Source organism: Bos grunniens, chromosome 13 (genome assembly GCF_055505025.1).
Source record: "Bos grunniens cultivar Pamir isolate PY7600 chromosome 13, Bosgru_T2T1.0, whole genome shotgun sequence".
NCBI classification, from domain to species: Eukaryota; Metazoa; Chordata; class Mammalia; order Artiodactyla; family Bovidae; genus Bos; species Bos grunniens.
Window position 1 is genome coordinate 73,444,105 of NC_141177.1, and position 27,788 is coordinate 73,471,892.

General features: G+C 39.9%; 1 protein-coding gene across 14 annotated transcripts in view; it reads right to left on the reverse strand.

Annotated features, from left to right (window-relative positions):
- Nucleotides 1-67: 67 nt before the first annotated feature.
- Nucleotides 68-27,788, reverse strand: part of LOC147361244 (ankyrin repeat domain-containing protein 26-like) — a 77,162-nt gene continuing 49,441 nt past the window's right edge. For 2 of the 14 annotated variants that reach the window (XR_015139957.1, XR_015139955.1), the window contains exons 15-30: nt 24,810-24,961; nt 24,484-24,542; nt 23,204-23,371; nt 21,430-21,463; nt 21,019-21,154; nt 19,108-19,321; nt 18,956-19,000; nt 18,216-18,399; nt 14,160-15,092; nt 12,244-12,314; nt 11,386-11,479; nt 7,278-7,433; nt 6,294-6,508; nt 4,852-5,080; nt 1,399-1,444; nt 68-277 (exon numbers count right to left, since the gene is read on the reverse strand). Coding sequence is in view for 3 of the 14 variants with exons in the window: in XM_086334972.1 (XP_086191098.1) it covers nt 186-277; nt 1,399-1,444; nt 4,852-5,080; nt 6,294-6,508; nt 7,278-7,433; nt 11,386-11,479; nt 12,244-12,314; nt 14,160-15,092; nt 18,216-18,399; nt 19,108-19,321; nt 21,019-21,154; nt 21,430-21,463; nt 23,204-23,374; nt 24,810-24,961 (2,727 nt within the window). In the remaining 11 variants the exon portion in view is untranslated. Of the gene's footprint in view, nt 278-1,398; nt 1,445-1,970; nt 2,072-4,851; nt 5,081-6,293; nt 6,509-7,277; nt 7,434-11,385; nt 11,480-12,243; nt 12,315-14,159; nt 15,093-18,215; nt 18,400-18,955; nt 19,001-19,107; nt 19,322-21,018; nt 21,155-21,429; nt 21,464-23,203; nt 24,543-24,757; nt 24,962-27,788 lie in introns of those variants that run through there. The other 12 variants (XR_015139950.1, XR_015139952.1, XR_015139954.1 and 9 more) reach the window with 12 other exon arrangements.

The window sequence follows — 27,788 nt, forward strand, 5'->3', positions numbered from 1 at the left end:
ACATGGCTTAAAATGCCATATCAGTTTTTATGATACACGCATAATACAAAAATATTTTCCTTTAATAAACATTTTCTCATCATGTTTAATGGGAAACAACTAAAATCTCATGGAAAGAATCCAGTAGGGAAATTTTTACTATTGAGTTTCAAATCATATATTTTTTTCTTCAAAATCTGTATATATTATTTTGATGTTTTCACAGGGTAGTCCCGATACAGATTTGATCCGCATAGAGAGGACAATCTAGAGAATTCAGATTCAAATTCAGCAGCACCTGGAAAGAGAGAGAATTATATTCTTTATCTAAAATACTTGAATTCACAAAGTATTAGCTAAAACGAAACAAAAAAATCACCTGAGACCTTTCCTAGTGTTCTGAAGAATGAAACATATCTATATATGACATGACACAAAATACAAGATAACTGCATTATCTGCCCATGGTTGAATGTGTGGCTGAGTATCAGAGCTTCTGGTTTTCTCATTCTTCATTCATTTACTCAGTAACTGCACAAGGGTGCTGTGACAAGCACTGGAAGTAAAAGATGAAGGTGACCCAGTGCACCCTGAAAACAATACGCTATAAAGTGGAAAAATAGATGAACAGGCAATTTCCATACAGAGTCATAAATACTGAGACAGATACAAAAGATGGCACAAGGAACACGCAGAAGGGACAGCCAGCTTTGTGTCAGTACTGCCAGCTTTTTGGTGGAGGTGCTATGGAAGTAGCTACCTGAAGGACAGGAAAAAGTACAGGAGATGGAGGGGAGAAGCACGTACAAGACCGGAGGTGAGGAAGCACACCTGTGGGCTCCTACACAGTCTGGTTAGATGCAGAGTTGAGGGGCAGAGGAGGGTGGTAAGGAGATAAGGCCGACTAGTTTGGCAGGACCCAAATTGATGTGGGTGTTTGGAGTCTTTCCTGAGAGCAAAAGATAAACCAGTGAGAAAGGGAATGACAGGGAAATTTTAAAGTCACCCCCCAGTGACAGCTACACAAACGTGATTGCTCAAGTCTGGGTTTCCTAGCCTTAACCACTACCAGACACTTGAGACATTGATGGACTCCGTGTTTTCTGAGAATAGTGTCAGCGTGGAGGCTGACAGTTCCACAGGGGTGGCAGAAGTAGAGGAAGAATATACGCAGAAGGGAAAAGAAATACATAGACCTTTTCAGATTTTTTTAAAGCTATGGAACATAATAAATAAATAAGGAATAAGGATATTTTTCACTATGATTGCTCATGTGTTCACATTTCCCATTAGCTATGTATAAGAAAAAGTATACAACATAGCATTTGTTATACAAACAGTGAAAAGAGACGCCACTTACTCTTTACAGTATTTCAGAAATCAGTGTCTAAATTTAATTCATATGTTTTGGCAACATACCTTCTTCTAGTTCTCTAGTTATACTCTTTTCCAACTTCCACCGTGTCTGAAATAAGTCAAATATTATTTATGCTTAAGTTAAACAAGAGATATTATCATAGAAATGATACACAACTTACTACATGTGACATTTAAATAACACTTTTAGAGACTAGACCTAACTTGAAGATTACGTAGAAGAAAAATAATCACATAAATAAAAGAAAATGAATTCCTACTTACTCTGCTTTTAGCTAACAGAGAACATATATATGGCATGCTATTTAGATTAATTTGATAAAAGTACAATAAATGTCAGTCTATGGAGTACACAAAATTTCAGAGGTTACAGAATGACCCATAATCCTAGGAACAATTCACGAGATTACTATCTTCTTCTCCAACAGCTCTTGCCCTAAATATGTACTTCTGAGACCTTTATTTTGATTTCTAGGTGAGGGTAATGTTCAAATGGAGGAAGGACTTTGAAGTTGAATGTTAACAAGGAGAACACATCTGCAATTTTCTTTAAACTTTTCCATTTAAGGAAAACATAGAAAGGTGAGAAGATTATACACAAGAAAACAATGTACCAGCGAGATTTAATTCTGAAGATGTTTAGTGAGAAGAATTCTCTCATAGGTGCTAGCTTCCGAACTGCGTCTCATAGAGGGAGAAGGTCCCACAGGGGTCACTGCAGGGTTGAGAAACAGAAGTCACAGCTGCCAGGGTCTCTGAACGCTCCTTATCTAAAGGGCTCTATACTTGTCTCCGTTTTATATAACACAGTTCCATGCAACAGTTTTTGTTTTGTTTTGTTTTAAAGAAAGGTTATCTATTTTGAAAAAAACATTTTTTTAAGGTATGAGAGTCATTGATTTAGTCAAAGTTCCTAATTCTACAAAAGTAGTAACAAAGCCAATGGCCTTCTTACTGAGTCCAGAGTCTTATGCCAGCTACTTCCTCATATTAAGAAAAAAACACATAAATTCTAACTAAATCATAGAGAAAATGAATATGTAAAACCTTATTATATAGTTCAATAATGCTTCTGGCATGACATGACATAGTAGCTTTTGAACTAAATTATATGTCTTAAAGGCATGAACAAGAATAAATTTTTATCGAACTCCTATTTGTAGCAGTCAATATAGTTAATTTACACAGCATAACAGTTTCTTAAACACAGGACAGGGAACTTGAAGGAGAAAATCTTTAGTTGAATCAAGCAGGCCAAAACTGAAGAGATTCATCCTTAAAAGGATGTTCGTTTCCTCCAGGTAAATAAAAACCTGGCTTATTAAAATTCGTCAACAAATGAATTACCCACTTTTTGCATTATTTAGGACAAAATGTAAAACACAAAACAGATCTCTCTTTACTGTCTGCTGCTGCTGCTGCTGCTAAGTCGCTTCAGTCATGGCCGACTCTGTGCGACCCCTTAGATGGAAGCCCACCAGGCTCCCCCATCCCTGGGATTCTCCAGGCAAGAACACAGGAGTGGGTTGCCATTTCCTTCTCCAATGCATGAAACTGAAAAATGAAAGGGAAGTCGCTCAGTCGTGTCCGACTCCTAGTGACCCCATGGACTGCAGCCTACCAGGCTCCTCCGTCCATGGGATTTTCCAGGCAAGAGTACTGGAGTAGGGTGCCATTGCCTTCTCCGCTCTTTACTGTCTAGCATACTTCTATCCAAGCTCTCATCATTAGTTAGTATATACAAAAAAGTATGGGTGTAATCTCAACTATAATCTAAATCTGGTCAGAAATTGCAGTTGAACTTCATTTCCTCAGCCTAAAGTTTCAAGGGGAGGTGTTATACTCCTAGTCTCCTCATGGAAGTGGGGAGTTTTACCTAACGGGTGAGTTTGGGAGAAGAAACTAAGAAGTGCTTGCTTGGTTCCGAATCTCTTCTTTGAAAAGACGTATGTGCCCACAGCACTGTGAACGTGGGTCTGCAGTAGGCAGCCTGCCCCAGGGACGGGGATCAAGCATTTGCTTCCACCTCTTAGGCCTGCGTGTCTGACTTGGGATGAAGTGTTCGGAGGCCCGCTGTGACTGCACAGCTAAAGCATGTCCTCCAGGTTCACAGCTCTCAAGAACTAAGACCCAACATAGCCGCAGTGCTGTCAAAGAAACCTTAGACTGCTCTTCTATGATGGCAAGAAGCCAAATGAAAAAACAGCTTGAGATGGCACTTAACAAGGGCTACTTTTCTCTGGATGTGAGAGTTGGACTATAAAGAAAGCTGAGCACCAAAGAATCAATGCTTTTGAGCTGTGGTGTTGGAGAAGACTCTTGAGAGTCCCTTGGACTGCAAGGAGATCTAACCAGTGCATCCAAAAGAAAATCAGTCCTGAATATTCACTGGAAGGACTGATGCTGAAGCTGGAACTCCAGTACTTTGGCCACATGATGTGAAGAACCAATGCATTGGAAAAGACCCTGGTGCTGGGAAAGATTGAAGGTGGGAGGAGAGAGAAGGGGATGACACAGGATGAGACGATTGGAAGGCCTCACCGACTCGATGGACATGAGTCTGAGTAAGCTCCGGGAGTTGGTGATGGACAGGGAAGCCTGGCGTGCTGCAGTCCATGAGGTAGCAAAGAGTCAGACACGACTGAGTGACTGAACTGAACTGAACTTTTCTCTGCATCACCAACATCATGAAAACAGCATCAAAACCATAAACCCGTGTGCACTGACTGGATATTTTAATCACAATGATTACACGATGAAAACTAGTTCCAATTTAAAGACTCCCTGTCATTACTATCTCAGTCATCATTCATCCAGGTGATGTCAAGACAGAGGCAAAAGTGAGCTTCATTTACAAGTTTTAAATATTTGATTTAACTACAAACTTAGAAACATTCTACAACTGCTTGGCAAGATATGTTTTAGAAATTTAAATCAAAATTCTGTCAGTAAAATAGTAATTAAAGATGTACTCTTGTGTAAGAAAATGACAAAAAATGATAATCTAAAACTAGAAGTTAATCTTTTGATTTAGTATTACAAGTTTGTTTAACCCATAAAAAGGATTTATCTAGGATTTGTTCAAATAAAAAATCACCCATAAGTGGTTAGTGTTTAGACGCCAGTCATTCACTTATGCTTAAAGGCAGAAAAACTGCAGTGGGTGCAGCAGAGCTCGGAAATGATTCTGAACCACCGCCAAAGTGAAATCAATTAGAAAGTAAGTCAAACATCTCAAAGTACACTTTCGGTTACTTGGCAATAAGGTTTCATTTCTATAGTAGAATTTAAATCCAGATTTTCAAGAAATTTAAGAAGTTAATAAGTATTTCTAAAATCGAGAAATCTAGGGGAAAGACAATCAAAATGTTCATTAATTATGGCTTTTACTTAGTGTGCGTAAGTCAAATAAACAACTCAGAAGTTCAGATTAAAACCAAGAATCAATCATATAAGAAATCTGAAACCCAAGGAAAAAAAGATATTAGAACTAACCTTGAGCAAGTAAGTCATCATGCTGCTATTTGAAGTGAGTGGAACTGAGGTAGAAGACTCTAGGTTTGCTCTTGGACAAAGATTTGAATTGAAAATTAGAGTATTATTGAAATTTCCAATGCCAGGGCGCTCCAGGAGTGGCCTCGTGGTGAGAGTGCTCAGTAAAGACTTGTTCTGCTGTTTCTCCACCTCAAGTTTGGTGCTCGTCTCTGCCAGCCTCTCATTAGTCCTGGGGAAGGTGGAAAACACCAATTTCATTCACGCTTCCCTAAATGACTTGCATTTGTTAAGTTGCCAAATAGTAAATGGAATGTCCCATTAAGCCGTTTGAACGCCGGAAACACAGAGCAGACCTTTTGTAAACAATGATAGCTGTAACCTTGCTCTAAAGAAGTACACATGTGTCTGGGGCTCCTCAAGTAACAAGTCACAGTTGGGAGAGGAGAGAAAGGGAGGTGGCCTCACAGTGACACCTGCTGCCTCTGGGACACACTTGCCTCCAGGAAACAGTTCAGGGATGAAGAAACACCCCATCCCACCAAGCCACATTCAAGTGCTTCCTTTCACCACCCTTGCACATACGTTTCTCTCATGACCTCGGAGAAATTAAGCATTTGGCTCTGAGGAATCACCTAGAGCCACAATCTCGAGGGAGGATGAGAAAGTCAGTGGGTGACAAAAGGGCTAAAACAGCCCCAGGAACAATGACAAGTATCCCCTGCTTTTCCAAAGTTCATTTTCTGTTACTTCACTTCTACCAAGGGCCTACATCAGCAGCTATATTTCATAATAAAAAAAAAATCTGAAGAGAATTTTTGGTTTCATTTAAAAAGGCAAAAGCTCTAAGCAGCGTTCAGTGTATGTTTTCACAGTGAAGGTATCGCGCTCCCAAGCAGGGAGACCGGCCCCACCGAGCTCCTTCTCCAGAAGCCGCCCCCACATCCCAGCATCAAGTCGCCGCAGCCCCGAGCCTTGTCCGGGAGCAGCTGCGCTTCCCTTGTGCATGTTCAGTGTGGGCATCGACTAGCAGAGCCCGTCCTCGGGTGCCTGCTCCTTTGCTGTCTGCTCTTTGGCTTATGAAAGGCGTCCTAGGGGCGCTCTGCTTTCAGAAACCTGGAGTCGGCACTGCAGGTGGGATCTGCCCTCTCCAGCCTCCACACGCCCCTCAGTCAGGTCACCATGCTAGCTTCAGCCACTCTGTGAATTACCCGGCCTTTCACCCCTGTGTGAATTCCCCTATTTCACAAGCCTGCTTTTACTTAGTGTAGGGAAACTTACAAGGATACCCTATCACTCATTTTTCTTAGGGTGCCCTCAGGCAGTGACTATCAGTTAGCCTTCACTTCCTACTAACCTCAGGAACCTGGCTCTATAAAAATTAGGCTTCAGAGAGAAGTTAATGGACTAAAGTTTATTTTCTGTGATTCTGGGTTTTGACTTACTTGTCTAGTCTTTTTTCCAATGCCTTTTTAACTTTTAGTTCCTCTAGGTAGAGTTGCTTATATTTTTCCAACTCTGCTTTATTAGAATCTTGAAAAGTTTTCATCTTGGAGAGTTCAGATTCCAAGTCTTTAAATCTGAGTTCCATCTGACTTCTTATAGAAGCAATATCCTCCTCTCGGACCTGCTGTAAGTTTTCTTGAGATGCTGCTCGTATCTAAGTCAAATTTTAAAAGATACATTTTAAATGATTATAACCTGAATATAATTATTATTATAATTATATTATGAATATAATTATTATGGGACAAATATAATTATTTGTCCCATTTAGTTTTGAGTCAGTAATTCAGAGAGCGCTTTTAAACGTGAAAATAAGAAAAGTGGAACTTTAAAATAATCATCGTCAATGTGACATGAATTAAATCTGAATTATAAAATTAATGTGGAATCAATGTTATAGTAGTACTTAAGGAACTGGACAATTCAAAGACTAAGAGGATGAAGTGAAAATTTAGAAATTGAACAAGACAACTTAAGAATAATGCCAAGAGGATGGTACCAGTTCTAAACCACATATTTTTTTTCATCCTCATAGTCTTGTTTTATACCAATTGGTCTTATAAGTAAAAGGATTCTCTAGTGAGAAGCATTCTGAAAGATCAATTTACTGATAACTGTGATGGAAACTGAAATATTTACAAGGAGAAACAAGTGCCCCCTTCCTTCCAGAAATCTACAAAACACACTCCTCTAAGGGAAGTAGAGGAAACATATAAGCTGATACATCTAAAATGTAATTTACAGTGAGGTGAATTCAAGTACATGACAGATCAACAAATTAAGCTGAAAAAATAGGTTGACTTCTTTTAATTTCTCTACGAGATCCTGTCTTGCTCTTTCTTCAATCTCAAGTTGATTTTATACTGCTCAACTTGAGTGTGTTCTACCATATTCAGTTCTATATGAGTTTTGAGTTTCACTACCTCTTGCTCCAACTTCTTGTTCTCTTTCTCTAGTTGCTCACATTTCCTCTGCCATCCTTTCATTGATAATAACTCCTGTTGAAGAACTCGATTTTTTGCATCCAGGTGCAGACGTTGTGAACATGCAGTTTCTAGCTCTGCTGGAAGATGATCAATCTGCAAGAAGAAAACAATACCATTTGGTTCTGAGGGAAGTGGACTGAGTACCGCCTAACTCAAACCGAGGATCAAATACATACGATGGTATCTGTATTGTAGAATGTAGGACCTGGAATAACTCAAAGAATCAAGAAAGAAGTTCAAACCACCAAGAGTCACAAAATATATTCTTCACTATCATCTTAGTCTAAAAACATTTGCACTTGATTTGACACTCTTTTACTGTTCTACAGTAATACTTTTCTATCTTTCCTCCATAGAATGACTACAAGTCACCTCTTAGTAGAATGTCTCTTACTCCTTCCCGCAGCTTGTCCCACGGTTTTTAAAGAAGTTTGAGGTATCCTGTATTGAGTTATCTAGGGCTGAGTTAATAAATGCCTCCCAAAAGAAGATTGTGAAAATAAGACTCTAAGGACTAAATATGGATTCTAATCCAATAAGCCTTTTTCTGAACTACAAACAGTTTTTGCTAATTTGAATTGCATTCCAAAGAAAAATGATTCACAGGGTTAAAGAAATCCCATCTCCTAAGAGTTTAGTGAGATGATCCATACATTTTTCTGAACAACAACAAAAAATGCCTCATTCTTCTAACCCTTTGTTACTTTCCACAGATTAAGAGAACATACGAGACAAAGGAAACAAAAACTGTTTCCTGGACTATCAGTGACAGTGAGTTGGAAAGAACTTTCCTTGAGACAGAATGATTACTTTTTAAGTCAACGTGAGTGGAGCTGGTGGTTTTCAAACATGTCTACAAATTCTTTGACACTTTGCTCATGAAATTCCCTCTCCTCAAGTATGTGCTAGTCCTAGTAACTGATTCCTCCTAGACAGAGTCTGGGGAAACTGCTGTGTGAGTTTTAAAGCTAAATAGCTTCTGAATTTTGCTCTGTGGGGAAGCCAACTCTTAGAATCAGGCAACATGCTATGAAGAAGCAAGGCCACATACTGAGCACATGTCAGTGTCCCCACTGACCACCCCACCTAATGTCCCTTCCAAAAGCCAGCTCTAACTGTCAGACGTGTGCATGAACAAGTCTTCAGATGACTGGTCCCCACCTTCACGACATCCTGGCTGATGCGACTGGAGAAGAAATGAGCTGGGCTCACTCACTGAGACTTGCCCCAATGCAGACTTGTGAACAAAGGAAATGCTGTTTTGAGTCACTAGGCTTTGAGGTAGTTTCTAAAGCAATTTGTTAACAATAAATAACTGGCACAGATACTGATATTAAAAATGAGGTTCAGTTTAGTCGCTCAGTCAAATCTGACTCTTTGTGACCCCATGGACTGCAGCACACCAGGCTTCCCTGTCCACCATCAACTCCCAGAGCTTGCTCAAACTTGTGTCCATCAAGTCGGTGATGCCCCCAAATGAGGTACTGCAATTAAAAAAGACCTGAAACATGTGAGAATTCCTTTGAAGCTGGAGGTAAGTGGCACTCGAATGGATGCAGAGAAAGAAATGAAAACCCAATGGGCTTCATGACATTGTACACAGAAGCCTGATGGTCCTTGAAGATGCTGCCGGTGTCAGCTTCTAGGCAAGAGAAGAAACTGACACTGAAACATGGGGGGCAGAGACTCTTGCCATGAAGCAGCTGAAAGTAAACCAATGAGAGGGATAACCTATCAGAAAAATTTAAAAAGAAAGTGACAGTGAAGTCACTCAGTCGTGTCCGACTCTTTGCTACCCCATGGACTGTTGCCTACCAGGCTCCTCCGCCCATGGCATTTTCCAGGCAAGAGTGGGTTGCCATTTCCTTCTCCAGGGGATCTTCCTGACCCCAGGATTGAACCCAGGTCTCCTGCATTGCAGGCAGACACTTTACCATCTGAGCCACCTGGGAAGCCTAAGAAAAATTAAAAAGTATTATTCAATATAAAGGAACCAGGACTCACTGGGTTCAATACTGTGTCCCCTTTACAGCATCTCCACGTACCCAATTGTCACATGATGCTAAAGGACAGAAATGGCTTCTGGGCTGAGATCAAATCAAGGGTGCTGCCAGGAAAACATGGTCTAAAGGTAAAACCTGTAGACTGTAAGTGTAAGACCCTGGAAAGACTTAAGGTGGTGCCTCAGATTCCTTTAAGGATCTCAAGAGCAAAAGAATGTTAAAGGTGTCATCCTGCAAAGTTTCACAGGAAGCCCAAGGTGCAGCTGCTAAGTCACTTCAGTCGTGTCCAACTCTGTGCAACCCCATAGACGGCAGCCCACCAGGCTCCGCCATCCCTGGGATTCTCCAGACAAGAACACTGGAGTGGGTTGCCATTTCCTTCTCCAATGCATCAACGTGATGCATTGGAGTAAAAGTGAAGTCACTCAGTCGTGTCCAACTCGTAGTGACCCCATGGACTGCAGCCTGCCAGGCTCCTCCATCCATGGGATTTTCCAGGCAAGAGTACTGGAGTGGGTTGCCATTGCCTTCTCCGGCAATGTCATATGTAGATGACACCACCCTTATGGCAGAAAGCGAAGAGGATCTAAAGATCCTCTTGAAGAAAGGGAAAGAGGAGAGTGAAAAACCTGGCTTAAAACTCAACATTGAGGAAACTAAGATCATGGTATCCAGTCCCATCAGTTCGTGGCAGATAGATGGGAGAACAATGGAAACAGTGACAGACTATTTGGGGGAGCACCAAAATCACTGCAGATGGTGACTGTACCCATGAAATTAAAAGACGCCTCCTCCTCGGAAGAAAAGTTATAACCCACCTACACAGCATATTAAAAGCAGAGATATTACTTTGCCGACAAAAGTCTGTCTAGTCAAAGCTATGGTTTTTCCAGTAATCACGGATGGATATGTGAGTTGGACCATCAAGAAAGCCGAGCACCGAAGAATTGATGCTTTTGAACTGTGGTGTTGGAGAAGACTCTTGAGAGTCTCTGGGACTGCAAGGAGATCCAACCAGTCAATCCTAGAGGAAATCGGTCCTAAATATTCATGTGACTGATCCTGAAGCTGAAGCTCCAATACTTTGACCACCTGATGCGAAGAACTGACTCATTGGAAAAGACCCTGATGCTGGGAAAGATTGAAGGCATGAGGAGAAGGGGATGTCAGAGGATGAGATGGTTGGATGGCATCACTGACTCGATGGACATGAGTTTGAGCAGGCTCCAGGAGCTGGCGATGGACAGGGAAGCCTGGCTTGCTGCAGGCCATCGGTTTGCAGAGTTGGACACAACTGAGCAACTGAACTGACACATAAAATACTAAATGCTAATGAAACTTTTTAAAAGTGTGGCTATATTTACATTTTACTTTCTAAAGATGCTCTAATTTTCATCAGTGGTTCAAGATATTCCAGGTTTTGTTAAATCACATCTTACTAAAATAATCTTTGAAAAAAATCCCATGCAAACCCCACCTCTTAAAAAAAAAATCAACAAAGGAAAAAATGTATTCTTTCAGAAAGAACTGTTCTATAGAGACATAGTATTCATTCCTGGTGAAGAGAACAAACTGCAATATTAAAAATGATTCATTCTCTAAAATTTCACAGAAGGGTTTGGATTACAAGAGAAATTCAGAATTCTCAATCAAATCATTGCTGAAATTTCCAGCTCAAACAGATATTTGTGTACCAATGTTCATGGCAGCATTATTGACAATAGCCAGAAAGTGGAAAAACCCTGATTTCATTGACAGAGGAATGAAGAAACAAAATGTGGTCTATATAAAATATTGCTTTTCAACTGGATTCTCAGAATGTTTTAAATTAAAATCTTACTACAAAAATCATTAATTTTATGAATTCAGTCCACTTCTTCTATAAAGAGGAATTATGCTACCAGTAGCAAACAGTATCTGTAAAAATACAATAAACTCTTTAATCAATGACATTTGTCACACTGTCAAAATATTGTCATATATTACTAGTAAAAAAATTAAAATTCTTCCTCAGTATGACAGAAATTAAGAAGTTGACTTACCAGTCTTGTACTTAACAGGTTTTTCTGAAGGTGTTCAATTTTGCCCACTTGCTTTTTGACTGTAGTTTGTAACTCGGCATTTTCAATTTCAAGTCTAAAATGCAGATTTAAAATAATTATTCTCACACATGGTGTTTTTTTTTTTGTTTTTTTCTTTTGGTTGTGGACCATTTTTAGTCTTTATTGAATTTACTACAACATTGCTTCTGTTTTATGTTTTGGATTTTTGGCTGTGAGTCACATGGGATCTTAGCTCCCCGACCAGGAATGAAACCCACATGCTGTGCCTTGGAAGGCAGAGTTTTAACCCCTGAACTCTCAAGGAAGTCCTTCACACACAGATTTTTAAAATACCGTACTGTTTCTGAACAAACGTCTGCAGTTCAATTATACAGGATCTTAGAATTTTGAAAAGTAAATGATTTGGCAACTGTACTGTTTTTCTAGTTGTGTTTTGTGGACAATTGGCTTCCCTGGTGGCTCAGATGGTAAAGAAACTGCCGGCAATGCAGGAGACCCAGGTTCGATCCCTGGGTCAGGAAGGTCCCCTGGACAGTGAAATGGCAACCCACTCCAGGATTTTTGCCTGGAGAATTCCATGAACAGAGGACCCTGGTGGGCTATATCCATGGGGTCAGAAAGAGCTGGAAGCGACTGAGTGACTAACACTTCACTTTTCACTTGTGGATAATGTGCAAAATATGGAAATAAAGGGGGAAAATATGCATCTCAAAACAGCTCAAAGCCGAAATGTCACCCAGCTTCACAGTGATGTGTCTATTATCTGATTTAATTCTCGTATTATACTGTTTATCTGCTCTATACTTAAGTTGTTTTCTGTGCTGCTTTACATCATACTTTTGGATGTGATCCTGTGTTTTTTCAGCACATCTCACGGCCTCTACATGTTGATCCTGTGCTTCTTGCAACTAAAAAGAGAAAAAAGGGAAAAACAACTGTTTTAACTACTGATAACCTAGCGAATCCGCCATCATCACTTTCTGTCTCTTTCATCTGCACATTGTTTACAGCTCTTTTCCTGCCATATGGCAGAGTTGAGTTGTTACAACAGACACCCTACAGTCCACAAACTGAAAATATTCACTGTTTGCCCTTTGTACGTTACTGACCTCTCCTCTAGCACTCAAATACAACATCATCCATACTTTAAAATAGATTTCCCAAATAATAGATAACGCCAACATATGGACTTTGAAAACCATCACCACACACAGCAGCTCACCTTCTTTTCCCTCCTCACTGAATCTGGTTACAGACACAGAAGGGGCCACCCTCCAGCCTTCCTGATATTAAGTTACTCAGACAAAAGATGCAGACCCGCTGTCCACGCCCTGCCCCTCCCGATAAACCTGCAGAGCTTCACCACCTCACAACCAGAAAGAAACGGGTGTGAATGTGCAGCAAGTGGTGGAAAATTCCACCCTGTGGAGCATGTTCCCTCTTTCTTTATTAGAGGCTTTGATTAACTTCAGAGATCTTCACATATTCTAACCAGTCTTCAGATCTTTCCAACAGGTTCCTATCCCAGCAAAAAAATGAGGCCATTCCCTTGTGGCTTATCTATTTTATATCTAGTAGTGTGTCTATGTTAATCCCAAACTCCTAATTTATCCCTCCTCCCCACCTTTGCCCTTGGCTAACCATAAGGACCTACTGGAGAACACAGGGAACTCTACTCAGTATTCTGTAGTCACCTACCTGGGAAAAGGAACTGAAAAGGAATGGATACATGTATAACTGAATCGATTTGCTGTACATCTGAAACTAACACAAAATTATAAATCAACTATGCCCCAATATAAAAGAAAAATCAAATTTAACAAATGAGATTGCTCCCATGGCCCTCAAGGAGCCTTGATAACCTGGCCTCCACCTGCCTCTGGACCTCAGCCCCTACAGCCCTCTCCCTGACTCACTCCATTCCTGCTGCTCTCAAGTCCTGCCACCCTTCATTTTTATTGGGCAATCTGGTATTCAGATGATAGTAATTGATCCTTAAAATAAGAATTATGAGCAAATTGTAAATATGTTCTAAGTTAATAGCATAAATAGCAGTGGGAAGATTAGAACAAGAAGAGTTTGGTTAAAGCTCATCACTTGAGTTCCAAATTATGATTAATGACAAGTATATTTAAATGACTTGCCAATGAATTATCAATTAGTGACAATTCTTTAAAGAATTGAGATGCCATAAGAATAAATGATTCAAGACTGAAATGTTTTCCAAGTTAATTCAAATTTACATGAATAAAATTAAAATTATACCAACAACTATGACAAAAAGGTATGACAAGCTACTGAAGCCAAAGTACTATATATAAGTGATGGCATCTGGGAAACGTGCAATTGACTGTCAAGTTAATCCATGTAACTGAAGCTTAATTTCAGATTATTCATTTTAGGTTTGAGCGTTTCTTTTGTCTGCTTCATCATTTTACCGACGTGGTAACATAAAGATTAAAATTATCTTAATAGTAAAAGATTAAATTACTAATACCTGTCGATATTAAAAATTTAGAACTGAATCTCTTAACATTTCACAAGCGACATGATGTCTACACTCAAAGTGAAGCATCTCTTGGGTCTAATGTTTATTTGCTGGATACAAGGTGTGCTTTTAGGCTTGTTTAAAGACCATATATTCACAGCCTGTGTATTTTTTCATTCACCTAGATTCAGCATTTAGCCAGGATCAAGAATCATTTTGAATTTTCTTTCAGGAAGTCTGAGAATTACTTCTTCTGGATACTTACTTCTCCTGCTCTCTCATCTTCATACTGACAAGGTCTCTCTTCTAAAGGATTCCACTCGTTGACTAACTCCTTGTCTTTTGCCATCACCACCAGACCTTGTTTCTCAATTTCAGCATGGACTTTCTTCACGATCTGCTGCATCTCGTCTTGGATGCTAATGACTGTCTTCTCTTTACTGTCAGCTCCATTTTGTGCATCACCCACTTGCTGTCGGAGCAACATGTTTTCACTCTGGAGTTGAGATAATCTCTCCTCTAAGGATTCCTGCTTTTTAAGGTATTCATTCACTTTGCCTTGTTTGTTCTGATACTTGTGTTCAATTTCCTGCTTTTGACACTCTGCTTGGCTTGGGTCTCTCTGGACACATTCTAACATCGAAGTCTTTTCTCTGAGATCATCTCTCGTCTGATGCAGCTTGATTTTTAGCTTATTGAATTGACTTTCCACTTCAGAAAGTTGCTGGGAAGCCATCTCACTGTTACTTCTCAGCTTAGTCACATCGAACTTCATTTGGTCCTGCAAGCATAACCTCTCGTCGTTTGCTTTCTGGAAGGCAAGCTCCAGGTCTCTTTGTGATGTCTGACCTTGATCATGATCGTGTGTGGCAGCAGCCAGTCTAGAACGGTAGGATTCCACTTCTGTTTCCAGTGCCTGTTTGCTTTGTTTATTGTTCTCCAGCTCAGATTTGAGCATTGTATTCTCAGCTATCAGGACATTAAGCTGACCAGTATACTGGAATATAGTCTCTGTTAATATTTCCTCTTTCGATTCCATTGCCTTTTGAAGATTTTCAATATCATCAAAATATTTCTTCTCCTTTTCCTCCTTCTGATTTTTTACTGCGTCTATTTCCAGTCTTAGGCTGGCAATTTCATCCTGCAGCAGGTGGTTTTCATGTAGCAGATCTTTTGCTTTTCTCCCACTATCAGAAACCTAAGTGAAACAAAGGAGACTTTTAGTTAGTACTCAATAAAATGACGTTTCATTATTTCCTCCAAAATGAAACACTAACCTGTATGTTTATACAGTGAAAAGATTGCAACAAGTGGCTCTCCAACCAGAAAAATAAGGTTTGATACAAACCTCAAACTTCATACAAGCAGAAACTTCCAAAGGTTCAAAAACTTAATTGAAGACAATGAATCCATGAAAGGAAAAAGAAATCCCAAGCGACTTTTCAAGAAGCTCAAAACTGAAAAGGCTTTTCTCTGAACCACAGTGAACCCAGAAGGCTTACAATAAAAGATTTATAGATTTGACTACACTTAAAACTTGCGTCTGATGTGGAATATTTATACAATGCAAAACTACTAAGCCATGAAAAAGAATGAAATAATGCTATTTGTATCAACAGAGATGGACCTAGACATTATCACACTATGGGAGGTAAGTCAGACAAAGACAAATCTTATATCATACTGCTTATGTGTGGAATCTAAAATGAACTTATTTCCAAACCAGAAAGAGACTCACAAACATAGAAAACAAACTTATGGTCACCATGGAGGAACGGAGGGAAGGGGAAGGGATAAATAGGGAGGTTGGGTTTAACATACACCATTATATATAGACAAGTGTACATAAAATAACCAATAAGGATCTACTGTACAACATTAGGAACTACACTTAATATTCTACAAGAAGGATCTGAAAAGGAATATGCATGTGTGATGTGTGTGTATGCAAAGAGTCATGGCCAACTCTTTGCAACCCCACAGACTGTAGCCCACCAGGCACCTCTGTCCATGGAATTCCCTAAGCAAGAATACTGGACAGGGCAGCCATTTCCTGCTCCAGGGGATCTTCCCAACCTAAGAATCAAACCCAGGTCTCCTGCTTTGCATGTGGATTCTTTACTGTCTGAGCCAGCAGCGAAGCCCCATTTATATAATACACACACATGTACATATATGTCTGAATCACTGTGCTGTATACCTGAAACTAACGCAATATTGTAAATCAACTGTGATTCGATAACCACCACCACTCGCTACCTTTAGAAACACTGCATCTAATACCTCCTATACAGCTACTTCACAGCAAAAGCCTTAGCTCTCTCTATATATAAATAGACTATATTTTGTACAGAAATTGTTTTCTTGAGAATATGCTACCTCTCTAACATTTTAATAGGCAATTACAGACTTACGCCTTTTGACAACTGTACTAAGCACTTCTACAAACCTCAACTAACTCATTAGCTATAATGATTCTGGAAAGGAAGACGTTAAAACTATATAAGTAAGCTGCAGGCTTTTCACCAGGTCTTCTGACTCTGTTAGTTCTCTTACATCAAATCACAGTTACTTCTCTAGTACAAACATATCAATACAAAATAATCCTCCTATTTCATTCATGGTATATACACTAATGGTAAATAAGGTAAAATTTAGAGAGCTCTTCTTAGAGAGTCATGAGATTCTTTTCTGCTGCAATAACTTTTATTCTCTCTTCATGCTGTTTAAAATACTAAGATGGGGGAAATACAATGAGAAACACAGTTATCACTAAATGTACACTATGGCATATGTATCACTGTTTTCAAAAGTTCCTTGTACTGACACAGGACACTACACAGAGCAGAGGGCTCATTTTCTACAAGTACAAGAATGATTCCAAAGTATGGTCTCTGAACTGCCTATAGATTTCTCCCTTACCTTCAGTGGAAGTGATAAACTAACATAATCATCTATCAAGGAAGGGAAATCACTACCAAATACCAGAATACCTACTATTAGTAACAAGAGTTTTTGATTTTCATTTCCTTGTTGGGAGGGGGACTTTTAAAACTGTATTCTAAAAAAACACCTTGTTAAAGTGTTCAAAAGTGTTTTTACAACTGATGTTGCAGCTTTTACAAACTGAAAAACTGTAAATGATGTGAAAATGTCACTGACAGGATATTGGTTAAAGAAATGACAGTGGAGCCAAGAACAGACTCTGATTCAGGCACTGAAGATGATGACGTGCATGGAGGGACAGACACGCTCACCCCAAAGCAGAGGGACTTGGTCGGGTAGCGCAGTCGATGGGGGCGCACCCGTGGTCTGCCTGGACTAAACCACAATCAGGGTCCCGGCTCCTTTGAGACAGTCGTGAAGGATCTGAGATCAATTCCTATGGAAAATATTGAAGGCCTCTCCTTGGACGAGGCCATTGTATGTCCCTACCTGACTGAGGTAGACAAATGGATTTGAATTACAAATAGTACTTTCCCGAGCTCTCCCTGAGAGGTTTTCGTTGTGGGAGATCTGCTGCTAGGACCTCAGGGACGGGACCCGGTCCGTGTCTGAGAGGGATATCGGCTGGGGGAGTGAATTCCTCTGCTTGAGATGCCACTCGACAACTCTTCAGAATGAAGGACAATCAACTTCAAGAGTGTTTGGTTTCTACCAATTGCTGGAAAAAAATTCCGTGGGGAGCATTCCTGCACTTCTAGAGGATGCCAGTTAACACCTGTCCTTGAGGACTCCGCTGTGAGGGAGAACCCAGCTGGGAAAGCTGGAGCCAGCTCTGAGCTGTTCACAGGGCAGGTGGCCTGGAGGGCTGACAGGCACAGAGGGAGGGGGTCCACGACTCTCAGCCACCTGCCGGATTGAAGGCCAGAGGTAACTTGATGTAAAATTAGGCACCATCTTCCCTCCCCATGCCCCTTCTCTTCTAGACCTATTCACTAACCAATGGTCCCTCAAAGCAGAAGGATCTGTCTCCTGAGGTGAGTGGAGAGCTTAGCCTCCAGTTTCTACACCAATCTCAACCCTGTGGTTTCTTAGTAACTATTGTGTGAGCTACTGACGTGACCTCTTCCTCTCTCTGCTCAAAAAACTGCACCCAGCATTTCAGGATTATAGAATTCTTGTTTCTGGCCTTGTTACTTAGGGAATTTTGAATTTCTTTGCTTTTATTTTTAAAAAGTAACCTAAAATTTCCTCTAATACTAAATAAATGGCACAACACTCAGTAAAATGGTACTTTTCCAACATAAAGGGGGACATTATAAATAATATTGATGATATAGTGTTAGAAATTTGAAATTTTCACCACAGATTACTCTACCTGATTCCCATTATTTCTCACAGTCTTCAGTTCCTTTTTGAGTGCTTGGAGAGTGAATTCTAGTTGCTGTTTCACTTCAATTTCTTTCCTATATTCGTCTTCTTTTCTTCTTAACTCCTCCCTCATTTTTTCATATAACATATTAGAATTTCTTCTATTCCCTTCTTCTTGCTTTAAGGTGAATCTGAAAAATTTAGAGAGCTCTTCTTAGAAAATCATGGGATTATTCACTCTTGCTGCAATAAATTTTGTTCCCTCTTCACAATGTTTAAAATAATAAAATGGGGGGAATACAATGAAAAACACTTAATAATGATCACTGTTTTCATACACAGGGTTAAGAATCAAATTGCATGAAACTTTGTTTTTATTTTGTCTTGAGAAAAATGGCTACTTCATACATCTGTGAGTGGGAATGTAAAGTAATATAAACTTTTTGAAGAATAGTTTAGAAATATAGATCACAAACATTTTGAAAACTTCTCATACTTTAACCAAATAAGACAATATTATTAAAGAATAATGTATTCAAAATATATTAAAAAGGCAGAAATGAATTGATAGAAAAGTCGTTCCTTGCAGTATTAAATAGAATACAGAAAAGTGAAAAACAACTGAAAGTTAATTTGGTAAATAACTAATGGGATTTCCATTATGGTGGACTCCTGTATGGTCATGAAAATGATGATTTGGAAAAATATACATTAAGTTATTAGATGCATTCACTGTTAAGAACCTACTATATTATTTCCAAGAATTTCACACTCCACAATACATTTTCTCTCCTGTAAAATCCAAGAGGATAAGTTAGTCCTTATAGAACACCTACATCTCTGCAGTATTAAACAAAACAACAGTTCAAGTATTTCTTTAAAAGCGAGATGTACAGTACCTCAAGCTGCTGAGCTCTTGTTCCCACATTGCTTTCTGATGCTCTAACTGTGATTTTACTTCTTTGCTTTCTGACAGCTCTTTTTGTAGCCCACGAACCTTACTTTTCATTTTGTGATTTTTTTCTCTAAGTAGTTCACAGTGGCTTCTTTGAAAAGCTACTAATCTTTCACAGGAAAAAACTGCATCCCAAATTTTCAACAAGCTACCAGAATCTGCATGATGAACAAAACAAAGATAGAAACAAACAAAAAAAAAATTATGTGAGTAATTTTTGAGTATAAAGAACTGTGCCTTTCAGTTACTCATCCAGGCAATGAACAAATATTCTCTATAATGTGGAAGACATTATTCTAAGATCTGAAGATAAAACAGATGCCCCTGGCTCTTTTTTAGCTTGAAGTCTAGGACAAGAGAAAGACAAATCAAGTGATTGTGACCTCACATAGATACTCTAAGAAAAGAGAGTTCTATGATCACATAACAGAACTTGACACAGACTGGGTCCAGGAAAGATTTCCCTGGGGAAGAGCTGTCAGACTGAGAAATGAAGGACGAGCAGGAAGTAGGGATCAGAGTAGGAGGAACAACCCTGTGGACAGTCTCCAGCTGCCATGTGTTTCTAACCAAGACAGAGTGAACAGCTACCGATTTACCTTCCTGAGTGGAGCGAGCAAAACCAACACCGACAAAATACATTAAACAATGATTTTCATGACAAAGGACTTCAGGGAATGAAGGACAATGATCCTGGAAACACACGAGGTTAGTCTAAGGAACGCCCCAGCTCACTGCCTGGAGAGAATTTCCAGGCCCCGACATGGGGAGAAGGGATGGCAGCTTAGTGCACCAGACTCCCCAAGTGGAGGTGATGAAGCTGAGAGTCTGGGGAAACCAATGCGGGCAGAGATCACAGGTCAGAACCGTGGAGAGGAGAGAGTGGGACACAGGAAAAGGACCCCGGAGATCTGAGGAGGAGCCCCTCGGGTATTCAGCAGAGGAACGAAGAGTGCACATGTGTGAGAAACCGCCTGAGACCAGGGAGAGACCGTCTGAAAAGACTACAGGAAACTGTGCCTGGAGCTCACGCACTCCCAGGGATTCTATCTAGCCTCCTGAGCCAGGCTGGAAACAGTCCTACCTACCAGCAGAATGAACAGGGTAGTCAGCAAGGTCTGGCCTCCAAGGCAGGAAATAATCAGCCCTAGCCCCAGGGCCCCTCTGGATGCACCTAACACATCATGAGAAGCAAGAGCACAGAAGGATCTCTGGAAAACTCTCAATATTTGGAAACTAAGTCACACGGATCTAAATAACCCTTGGATCAAAGAGGTAATGAAAAGAGAAAGTACAAAGTATTTGGAACTGAAAGAAAATGAAAACGTTAAGACCAGCAGACATTTTTGGGAACTGACAAGCTGATTCTAGAATTCATGTAGAAAGAAAGGTGAAAACTCAAACCAAATGGAACCACACAATTGTGACCTTTAACCACGCAGCAAAGAGAGGCAACAGTTGGGCTTGAAGCAAGAGGGTAGCATGATGAGACCTGAATGTTTACAAATAGGCAATAATTACAGTTGCTATGCAGACCGAGGTTCTGCCAGGTGGAGTGGCAGGGAAAGAAGTCCTGAGAGTATTTCAGAGACTGTAGGAGGAAAATGATGCTGACCTGACCGTGGGTGGGGGCACAGGAAAGAAGAGTCAACAGAAGGTACAGTGAGTGAGAAGGATCATAGGCGTGTGGCTCAGAGTATACACTCACGTTCATGCCCTTTTAACGCAAAACAAACTTCTGGGACGCACAGCACTGTAGCATATCCCTGGCTCTAGAGCAGACTGACAAGGTGTGCATATATCACTCCTCGACACACAGACAGGCTTTCCGTTAACATTTACACTGCGGGCCTACCTTTACGCCCCACGTCGAGAGGTTCTACTTCCAACGGGGAATTCGTAGAGTAAAGCCCATCGCCATCCTCAGAAACAGTCTCAGACGACTGAGTTAAGTCATCCAGGTCATTCTCGTAATTAATTTGTTCTTTGACCTACACGTAAACAATACTGTTTCACAATGTCCTTAAAATATGCATAAATATACCAAGTGTACAGAGGTGATAAAACTCTGTACAAAACAAAAACAGACATTTCTTAAAAGAAGAGATTTTTATCAAAAGCATAACTTTATCAACAGTGTTTCTGAATGATGTGTTCAAGGTAAACTTCTCTACAACAAAGGAAGATTTCCTATTTTACCACTACTCCTGTGACAGAGTATTTTCGACAAGGATAATGTTTTTGAAAGTTCATTTTTTTACTATACCTTCTTCTTTCCATATGGTGTTTTCCTTGCAGGCCTAAAAGAACAAATGATTCTTTTCAGGCTAATATTAAATATTCAAAAATACAAACAATACCTAAACTTTTTCATATAAACTCTGTGCATTGGCAAGTAATTGTCTATAAAGGATGCAGAAATAAATAAGAGCAGCATTAAAGGACACAGAAAATATATCAGTAATATTAATAAAGTATTAAAGTTAGATCCAAGGAAAAGGAAAAACATAAAGTTACTTGTGTTGTATGATAGGAAACTATACCAGTGTTTTTGCACCTGTCCTTTTCCAGAAGAGCTAACTTTTAAGGCAATACAACCTATCTGGGAGGTATTCCTTCAGTCCTTCTAAGAAAGAAACCCATTTGAATAACCAAGCTATTAGCTTTTGAGGACGTCGTATGCATCAGCCATGCATTATTAGAAGCACTTGCCATGTCCTAAAGGCATTTTCATCCCCACAGTCATTCTGGGAGATGGGTACAGGAAGAAATGGAGCACACAAAGGCTGAGGAACGTGCCCAGGCCCACTCAGCATGTCACCAACAGACCCAGAATTCAAACCCAGGAAGTCTGGCTTCAACACGGCTCTTCCCAAATATGCTGAGAAAGTAATATCAAAAAGCCTTTTTAAGTAATATGATAGCAAATGAATCTATAGGATTTTTTCAGATCTAGCTATAGCTATAAATAATGATTTCTGAATCTTAAAACATATTTCTCAAAAATTAAAGACTTCAGAGGTAGGCAAGCCTGCAAATCTACTGTCAATACAGTTCTGTTTTCTGTAAAGAAATTCATCAATAGGCCTTCATTCACCCATTCTGCTGATTCTTCATGCATCTGACATAGATATATTGAGCACACAATATGTGTTAATGACACACTTAGTAAAGGAAGCACGAGTTCTCTCATTTAGATCTTTGTCATGCAAAAGGAATAATTTGTGAAAGACTGCTAATAATGTTTTTCTATTGAATATAAACAAAATCTTCCCCTTTTCCCTGGAATCTATAAACAACTATGAAGTTAATATGATGTGATGTTTCGGAGCACCTTACAAAATCATAGCTACTCACCATGTTACTATCAACTAGAATCATCAAGGAATGACCATGTCCTATTCAGTATAGCCTAAGTGTGTGTAAATTCACAATTATGTAATTTTTGAAAATCTATATATGATAGAATTAACTTAAGCAATCATCTGCATATTCCATTACATAGGAATACTACACTTCAGAACCAATGAACAAGCCCTTACCATAAAACTATACATGAACAGAAGTATTACGTACAATTAGTTTACTGTAATAGTTTAAAGATAATGTCATACAATCAATAAGCTTTCTAGTATTGGAAAAGCAAACAAGACTAAACTAAATAAACATGCCCTCTGCTGGCTCATTTCCAAGAGCATACATACTCGAGAAGCTCCCTTCTTAACATAAAACAAGAAACACCTGTGAACTCCACATTCCTCTTCAGTTACCATCCAGTTCTTCATTGCCTGTCCCAATAATATTCCCTACTGAATGTTTTCGTGTATTCGTTACAGTCCAGCTTCCAAGGGGACTATTTACTGAAATGACTTCCGGCCAAAGGCACTGGTCCTCACCTCAACCTTTCAGCAGGGTTCGTCCACTAGAGTTGAGCAATCTCTTGTCTTGGCCTGAGCACTGTATAATGCTGCTGTATTTCCAGAAGAAGTATTCAGTGCTAACATTTCTTCCCCTACAAACAAGGAATCTGGAGAATGTACCTGTCATCACCCTGATCCACTTCCCTTAAAATGCCGCCATCATTCACGTGCAGCAGACCACCAGTCAGTGAATCGGTCTTTTCAAATATTGGTGCAATCACACGTTCTTCCGGTGTCCATTTGTCATCGTTCTTTTTCTTTACTCCCTTCCTGTGCACACCAGGATCGCTACTTTAAAAAGTCCACAAAAAAGCCAATGTTTTCTAATAATTCAACTGATAAAGAATAAAAAAACAATTCTTATAAAATTCCAACTCTTACCCATCTTATTAATTCACAAAACAGTTATAAAGTACCAACCATATGCAAGAAAACAAATTCCTCCTTCAAACACAGATATGATTATGATACAATATGATATATAAAAGTTGACATATGAAAGTGATAAGTGAAATAAGGAAGGATTTGCAGAAGAAGTGAAGAGAGGAGGTCCTGAGAAACAGAAAAGGGAGAAAATCATTCTACTTGGAGATTCGAGTGTGAGCACAAACATCAGGCACAGGGCATCTGGGTTGTTTCCAAGGAACCTGGAAGGAAGAGCACAAAATACATGGAAGAAAGGAGAGAGATGCATCTGGAAAGACACTGAGAAGAACCTCAAGGGCTACACTGCAAACCTGGAGTCCCCTGGCTAAGCGCCTTGACTCTTAGACATGGGAGCCATAAGTAGATTTACACTATATTTTTTTATTTTGCTACTAAATATAATAATGGTGAATTTAGGGACTTCCCTGGTGGTCCAGTGCTTAGGAGTCCACCTGCCAATAAGGGGGCAGGCGTTCCAGTCCTGGTCAGGGGAGATCCTGCGTGCCATGGGGCAACTAAACCATGCTCCATGGCTACTGAGGCCAGCACCCGAGAGCCCACGCTCAGCATCAAGAGAAGCCACCACACTGAGAAGCCCAAGCACTGCGGCGGCAAAGACCCAGGGCAGCCAAAAATAAATGAAAAAGAGAATTCACAGAAAAAAGCCACACTTAATTTAGGTGGTATTTTAAGTGACATGAGGCACATATACCATGAAAGAAGAAACCAAGGAAATATTTGGCCAGGGGAGGAGAGCTCACTTTTAAACCACCCGCATGATGGCGGCGACAGCAGCCTCATGGCTGAAAGACCGAGGCCTCATGGGGTCTCCCGCCACCATCAGCAATCTGGCCTCCTCCATGGACACACTCAAAGTGCTAGGAGAGAAAAGCCTGCCAGCCAAGGGACTCTTTCCAGAAAAGCTGTCTTTCAGAAATGAAAGAGAAATAAAAACCGTCCCAGACAAAGCAAACCTGAGGAGCTCATCACCACTAGTCCCGCCTCGTGAGAAACGCTGAGAGGAGCCCTCAGACTGAAATGAAAGGATGCTCATTAGTGACAAAACACATTTAAATATACAACACACTGAGTAAGGCAAATAAGCAGTCAAATCCAGAATACTCTAATATGTTCCTTAACAAAGGAACTCTAGTAATAAGGCTAAAGGACAAGAGTGTTAAAAATAACCGTATCTCTAGTAAAATATAAAATCTGTACATCACAAACATTAGCTCAAGTTAGAAATTATTTTATAGGAACATAAGAAGGGACGTGCTGCTAAATATTGATACAGGATTACCTATCAGAACCCTCATTCTGCATAGCAGGAAACTCCTGGTTGCTGTTTCCTCCACGCTTTCTCTGCTGAAACAATCCACTCTCATCAGCAGCATCGCATACGTTCTCTGATACTTCCACTTCACTGCTTTTGTGCTTCTTTTCTTCTTCAACCTTTAATGGAAGTTTGACACTAAGAATAATTGCTGTGTATTGATTATAAAGATCTTTGTTTTCAATTTTATTATTTGACTCAGTGCTCGCCCTGAACTTAAGTGATAAAAATATTTTTGTGTTTATTTTAATTTTATCACTTACAAGTCACTGAAATCTTTGTAAAATCTGCTCCTTTCTGTTTGAGGAAAAGAATCAAAATTCCCAGAATTTCAAAAATGGCGTTCTTAATAAGATGCAATTATTCATATTGTCTTCCCCATCTGACTGGCAGAGACAGAGAAATAAAAAGACAAAGACACAAAATCTGTCCTCTTTGGTCTTTACCACCTGGATTTTCCATTAAATAGCCGGATGGAGAGGATGTGACACCTTCGTGCCTCAGAAAGGAAACATTCTTCTCTGCACTAAAGCTATTCTTTCCCCTCTGCCTTTTACAATTCTTTTTTCACTTGGATCTGGGAGATAGTAAAAAAGTGACGGTGTTCACGAAATTAAATGAACCAGAGTTTACCAGAACACAAGGAGCAGAATGAAACTGAGGAGTTGTTAGTTAGTGTGGAATTCTGGAATATAAGTAATGCTTCCAAATTCCACATGCAATAACCGTCAAACCTTACAGCTAGAGGGTATAGATATAATTACCTAGTAGAGAAGGAAATGGCAACCCACTCCAGTGTTCTTGCCTGGAGAATCCTAAGGATGGGGGAGCCTGCTGGGCTGCTGTCTACGGGGTCGCACAGAGTCAGACACGACTGAAGCGACTTAGCAGTAGCAGCAGCAGCATTGCCCCACTATTTACCAAAAACAGCAATAAAGTCAAAAAATGTTCAAGGTTTTGTTTAAGGCCCCTAAACTGGCACTCCCTAGCATTTTATGGCACCAAAAGAGATGATACAATTCTGGAACATTGAATGTTATGTATTACCAAATGAATTCATCAGATTAATCAGGTAAGTTAAAAGCATGACTTTGGCACAGTAACTCAATGTCTTAGTTGTGGGTAGGGATCATCTCCTTTTTTTTTTTTTTAACAGGAGAACACATAGAGGAGTTGTTTTTGTTTTTGTTTTTGTCTTTTTGTCTGTTGTTCAAACTCAGTCAAAGCACCTCTTACACAAAAGAGCAAAAACAATTTTTCAAAACCTATTACTGAAGAAGAAAAATCTCACAGCATCTCAGAACTCAGTCTTCTCCTTTGTAGGTAAACACTTAATTTTTTTTTTTTTTTCCTTTTTTGCTCAGGGTTTATACTAACCTATGGGCTTCCCTGGTGGCTCAAACATTAAAGAATCCACCTTCAATACAGGAGACCTGGGTTTGATCCCTGGGTTAGGAAGATCCCCTGGAGAAGGGAACAGCTAGCCACTCTGATATTCTTTCTGGCCTGGGGAATTCCATGGACAGAGGAGCCTGGCAGGCTACAGTCCAAGGGTTCGCAAAGAGTTGGACCTGACTGAGCAACTTTCTCACACACACACACACACACACACACACACACAACCTATGTAACAAAATCACACATGTCAAAACTTCTACATTTTAGTAAACAACATAATGGAAATGTCTGTCTCAAAAGAAACATTTGAGAGTGCTGATTAAAGCATATGTGGGAGCACATGTATTTGTTATTAAAAAGATCCTGAAGTGGCCATGCTGGAAATCTAAGTGCCCAGCGATTGCGGAAAGCAGAAAAGATCACACGTATTCAACCACAATGAAGAGATTAGAGGGAACACATGTTCATGTCCCATCTCTCAGTGAGTGCTTTCTTCCCATTCTATGGAAATATAACATATTTAACCCAACAGAGTTAAAGGGGAAAAAAAGGCACAAAACCCTAGCTGATTATTCTTCTTAAGCAATTTCCTTGATGCTTATTCTGGCTCAGAAGACCACGTGGTACATAGCTAAATGAGTTTCCCAGTCCATATGAAGACTGCTGCTACTGCTAAGTCGCTTCAGTCGTGTACGACTCTGTGTGACCCCATAGACGGCAGCCACCAGGCTCCCCCGTCACTGGGATTCTCCAGGCAAGACCACTGGAGTGGGTTGCCATTTCCTTCTCCAATGCATGAAAGTGAAAAGTGAAAGTGAAGTCACTCAGTCATTCCCGACTCTTAGCGACCCCATGGACTGCAGCCTACCAGGCTCCTCCGTCCATGGGATTTTCCAGGCAAGAGTACTGGAGTGGGGTGCCATTGCCTTCTCCTATGAAGACTGATTGAGAACAATTAGATATTAGAATTGACTGAAGGACAAAAGCCATGAATTCCTGTTATTGAGATAATAATCGATTTCTACACAATTACCTCTTTGGATGACCCCACTTTATTCGTTAGTAGAAAATCAAAAGGGACCAAATCATCAAGAAAGAGAAAAACCAAAACAAGAATAAATGAGCCTGCATCTCTTTTTCCAGAGCCAGCAACTCTACTTGTAACATGTCTATTTCCTTCTTAAACCTCTGTATATCCTTCTCTAATCCTTCATTTACATACATTTCAGATGCGCCATGACTATTAGGTGGAGAAGAATTCCCATTTTCTAATTCGGGTTCCATGCTTTTATTGTCACTAGCACTGCAATTATCCGCATGCAGTGGCTTCTGGAACCAGTCCTGTATTGCTTTATTCTTCAGATCAGTATTTTAACAACAGCAAGGGGAACGTGAATTTTTATTTGAATTATATGTTTCACCTTACCAGAGTAGACAAGCCACAGACTAGACTGACATGCCTGTCCCGTGTCTAATTTCTGATTAGTGGGATCTTGCCTCATATTTTGTGACATTTGCATATCAATCTCTTGGTCTTTCACTTCGAAT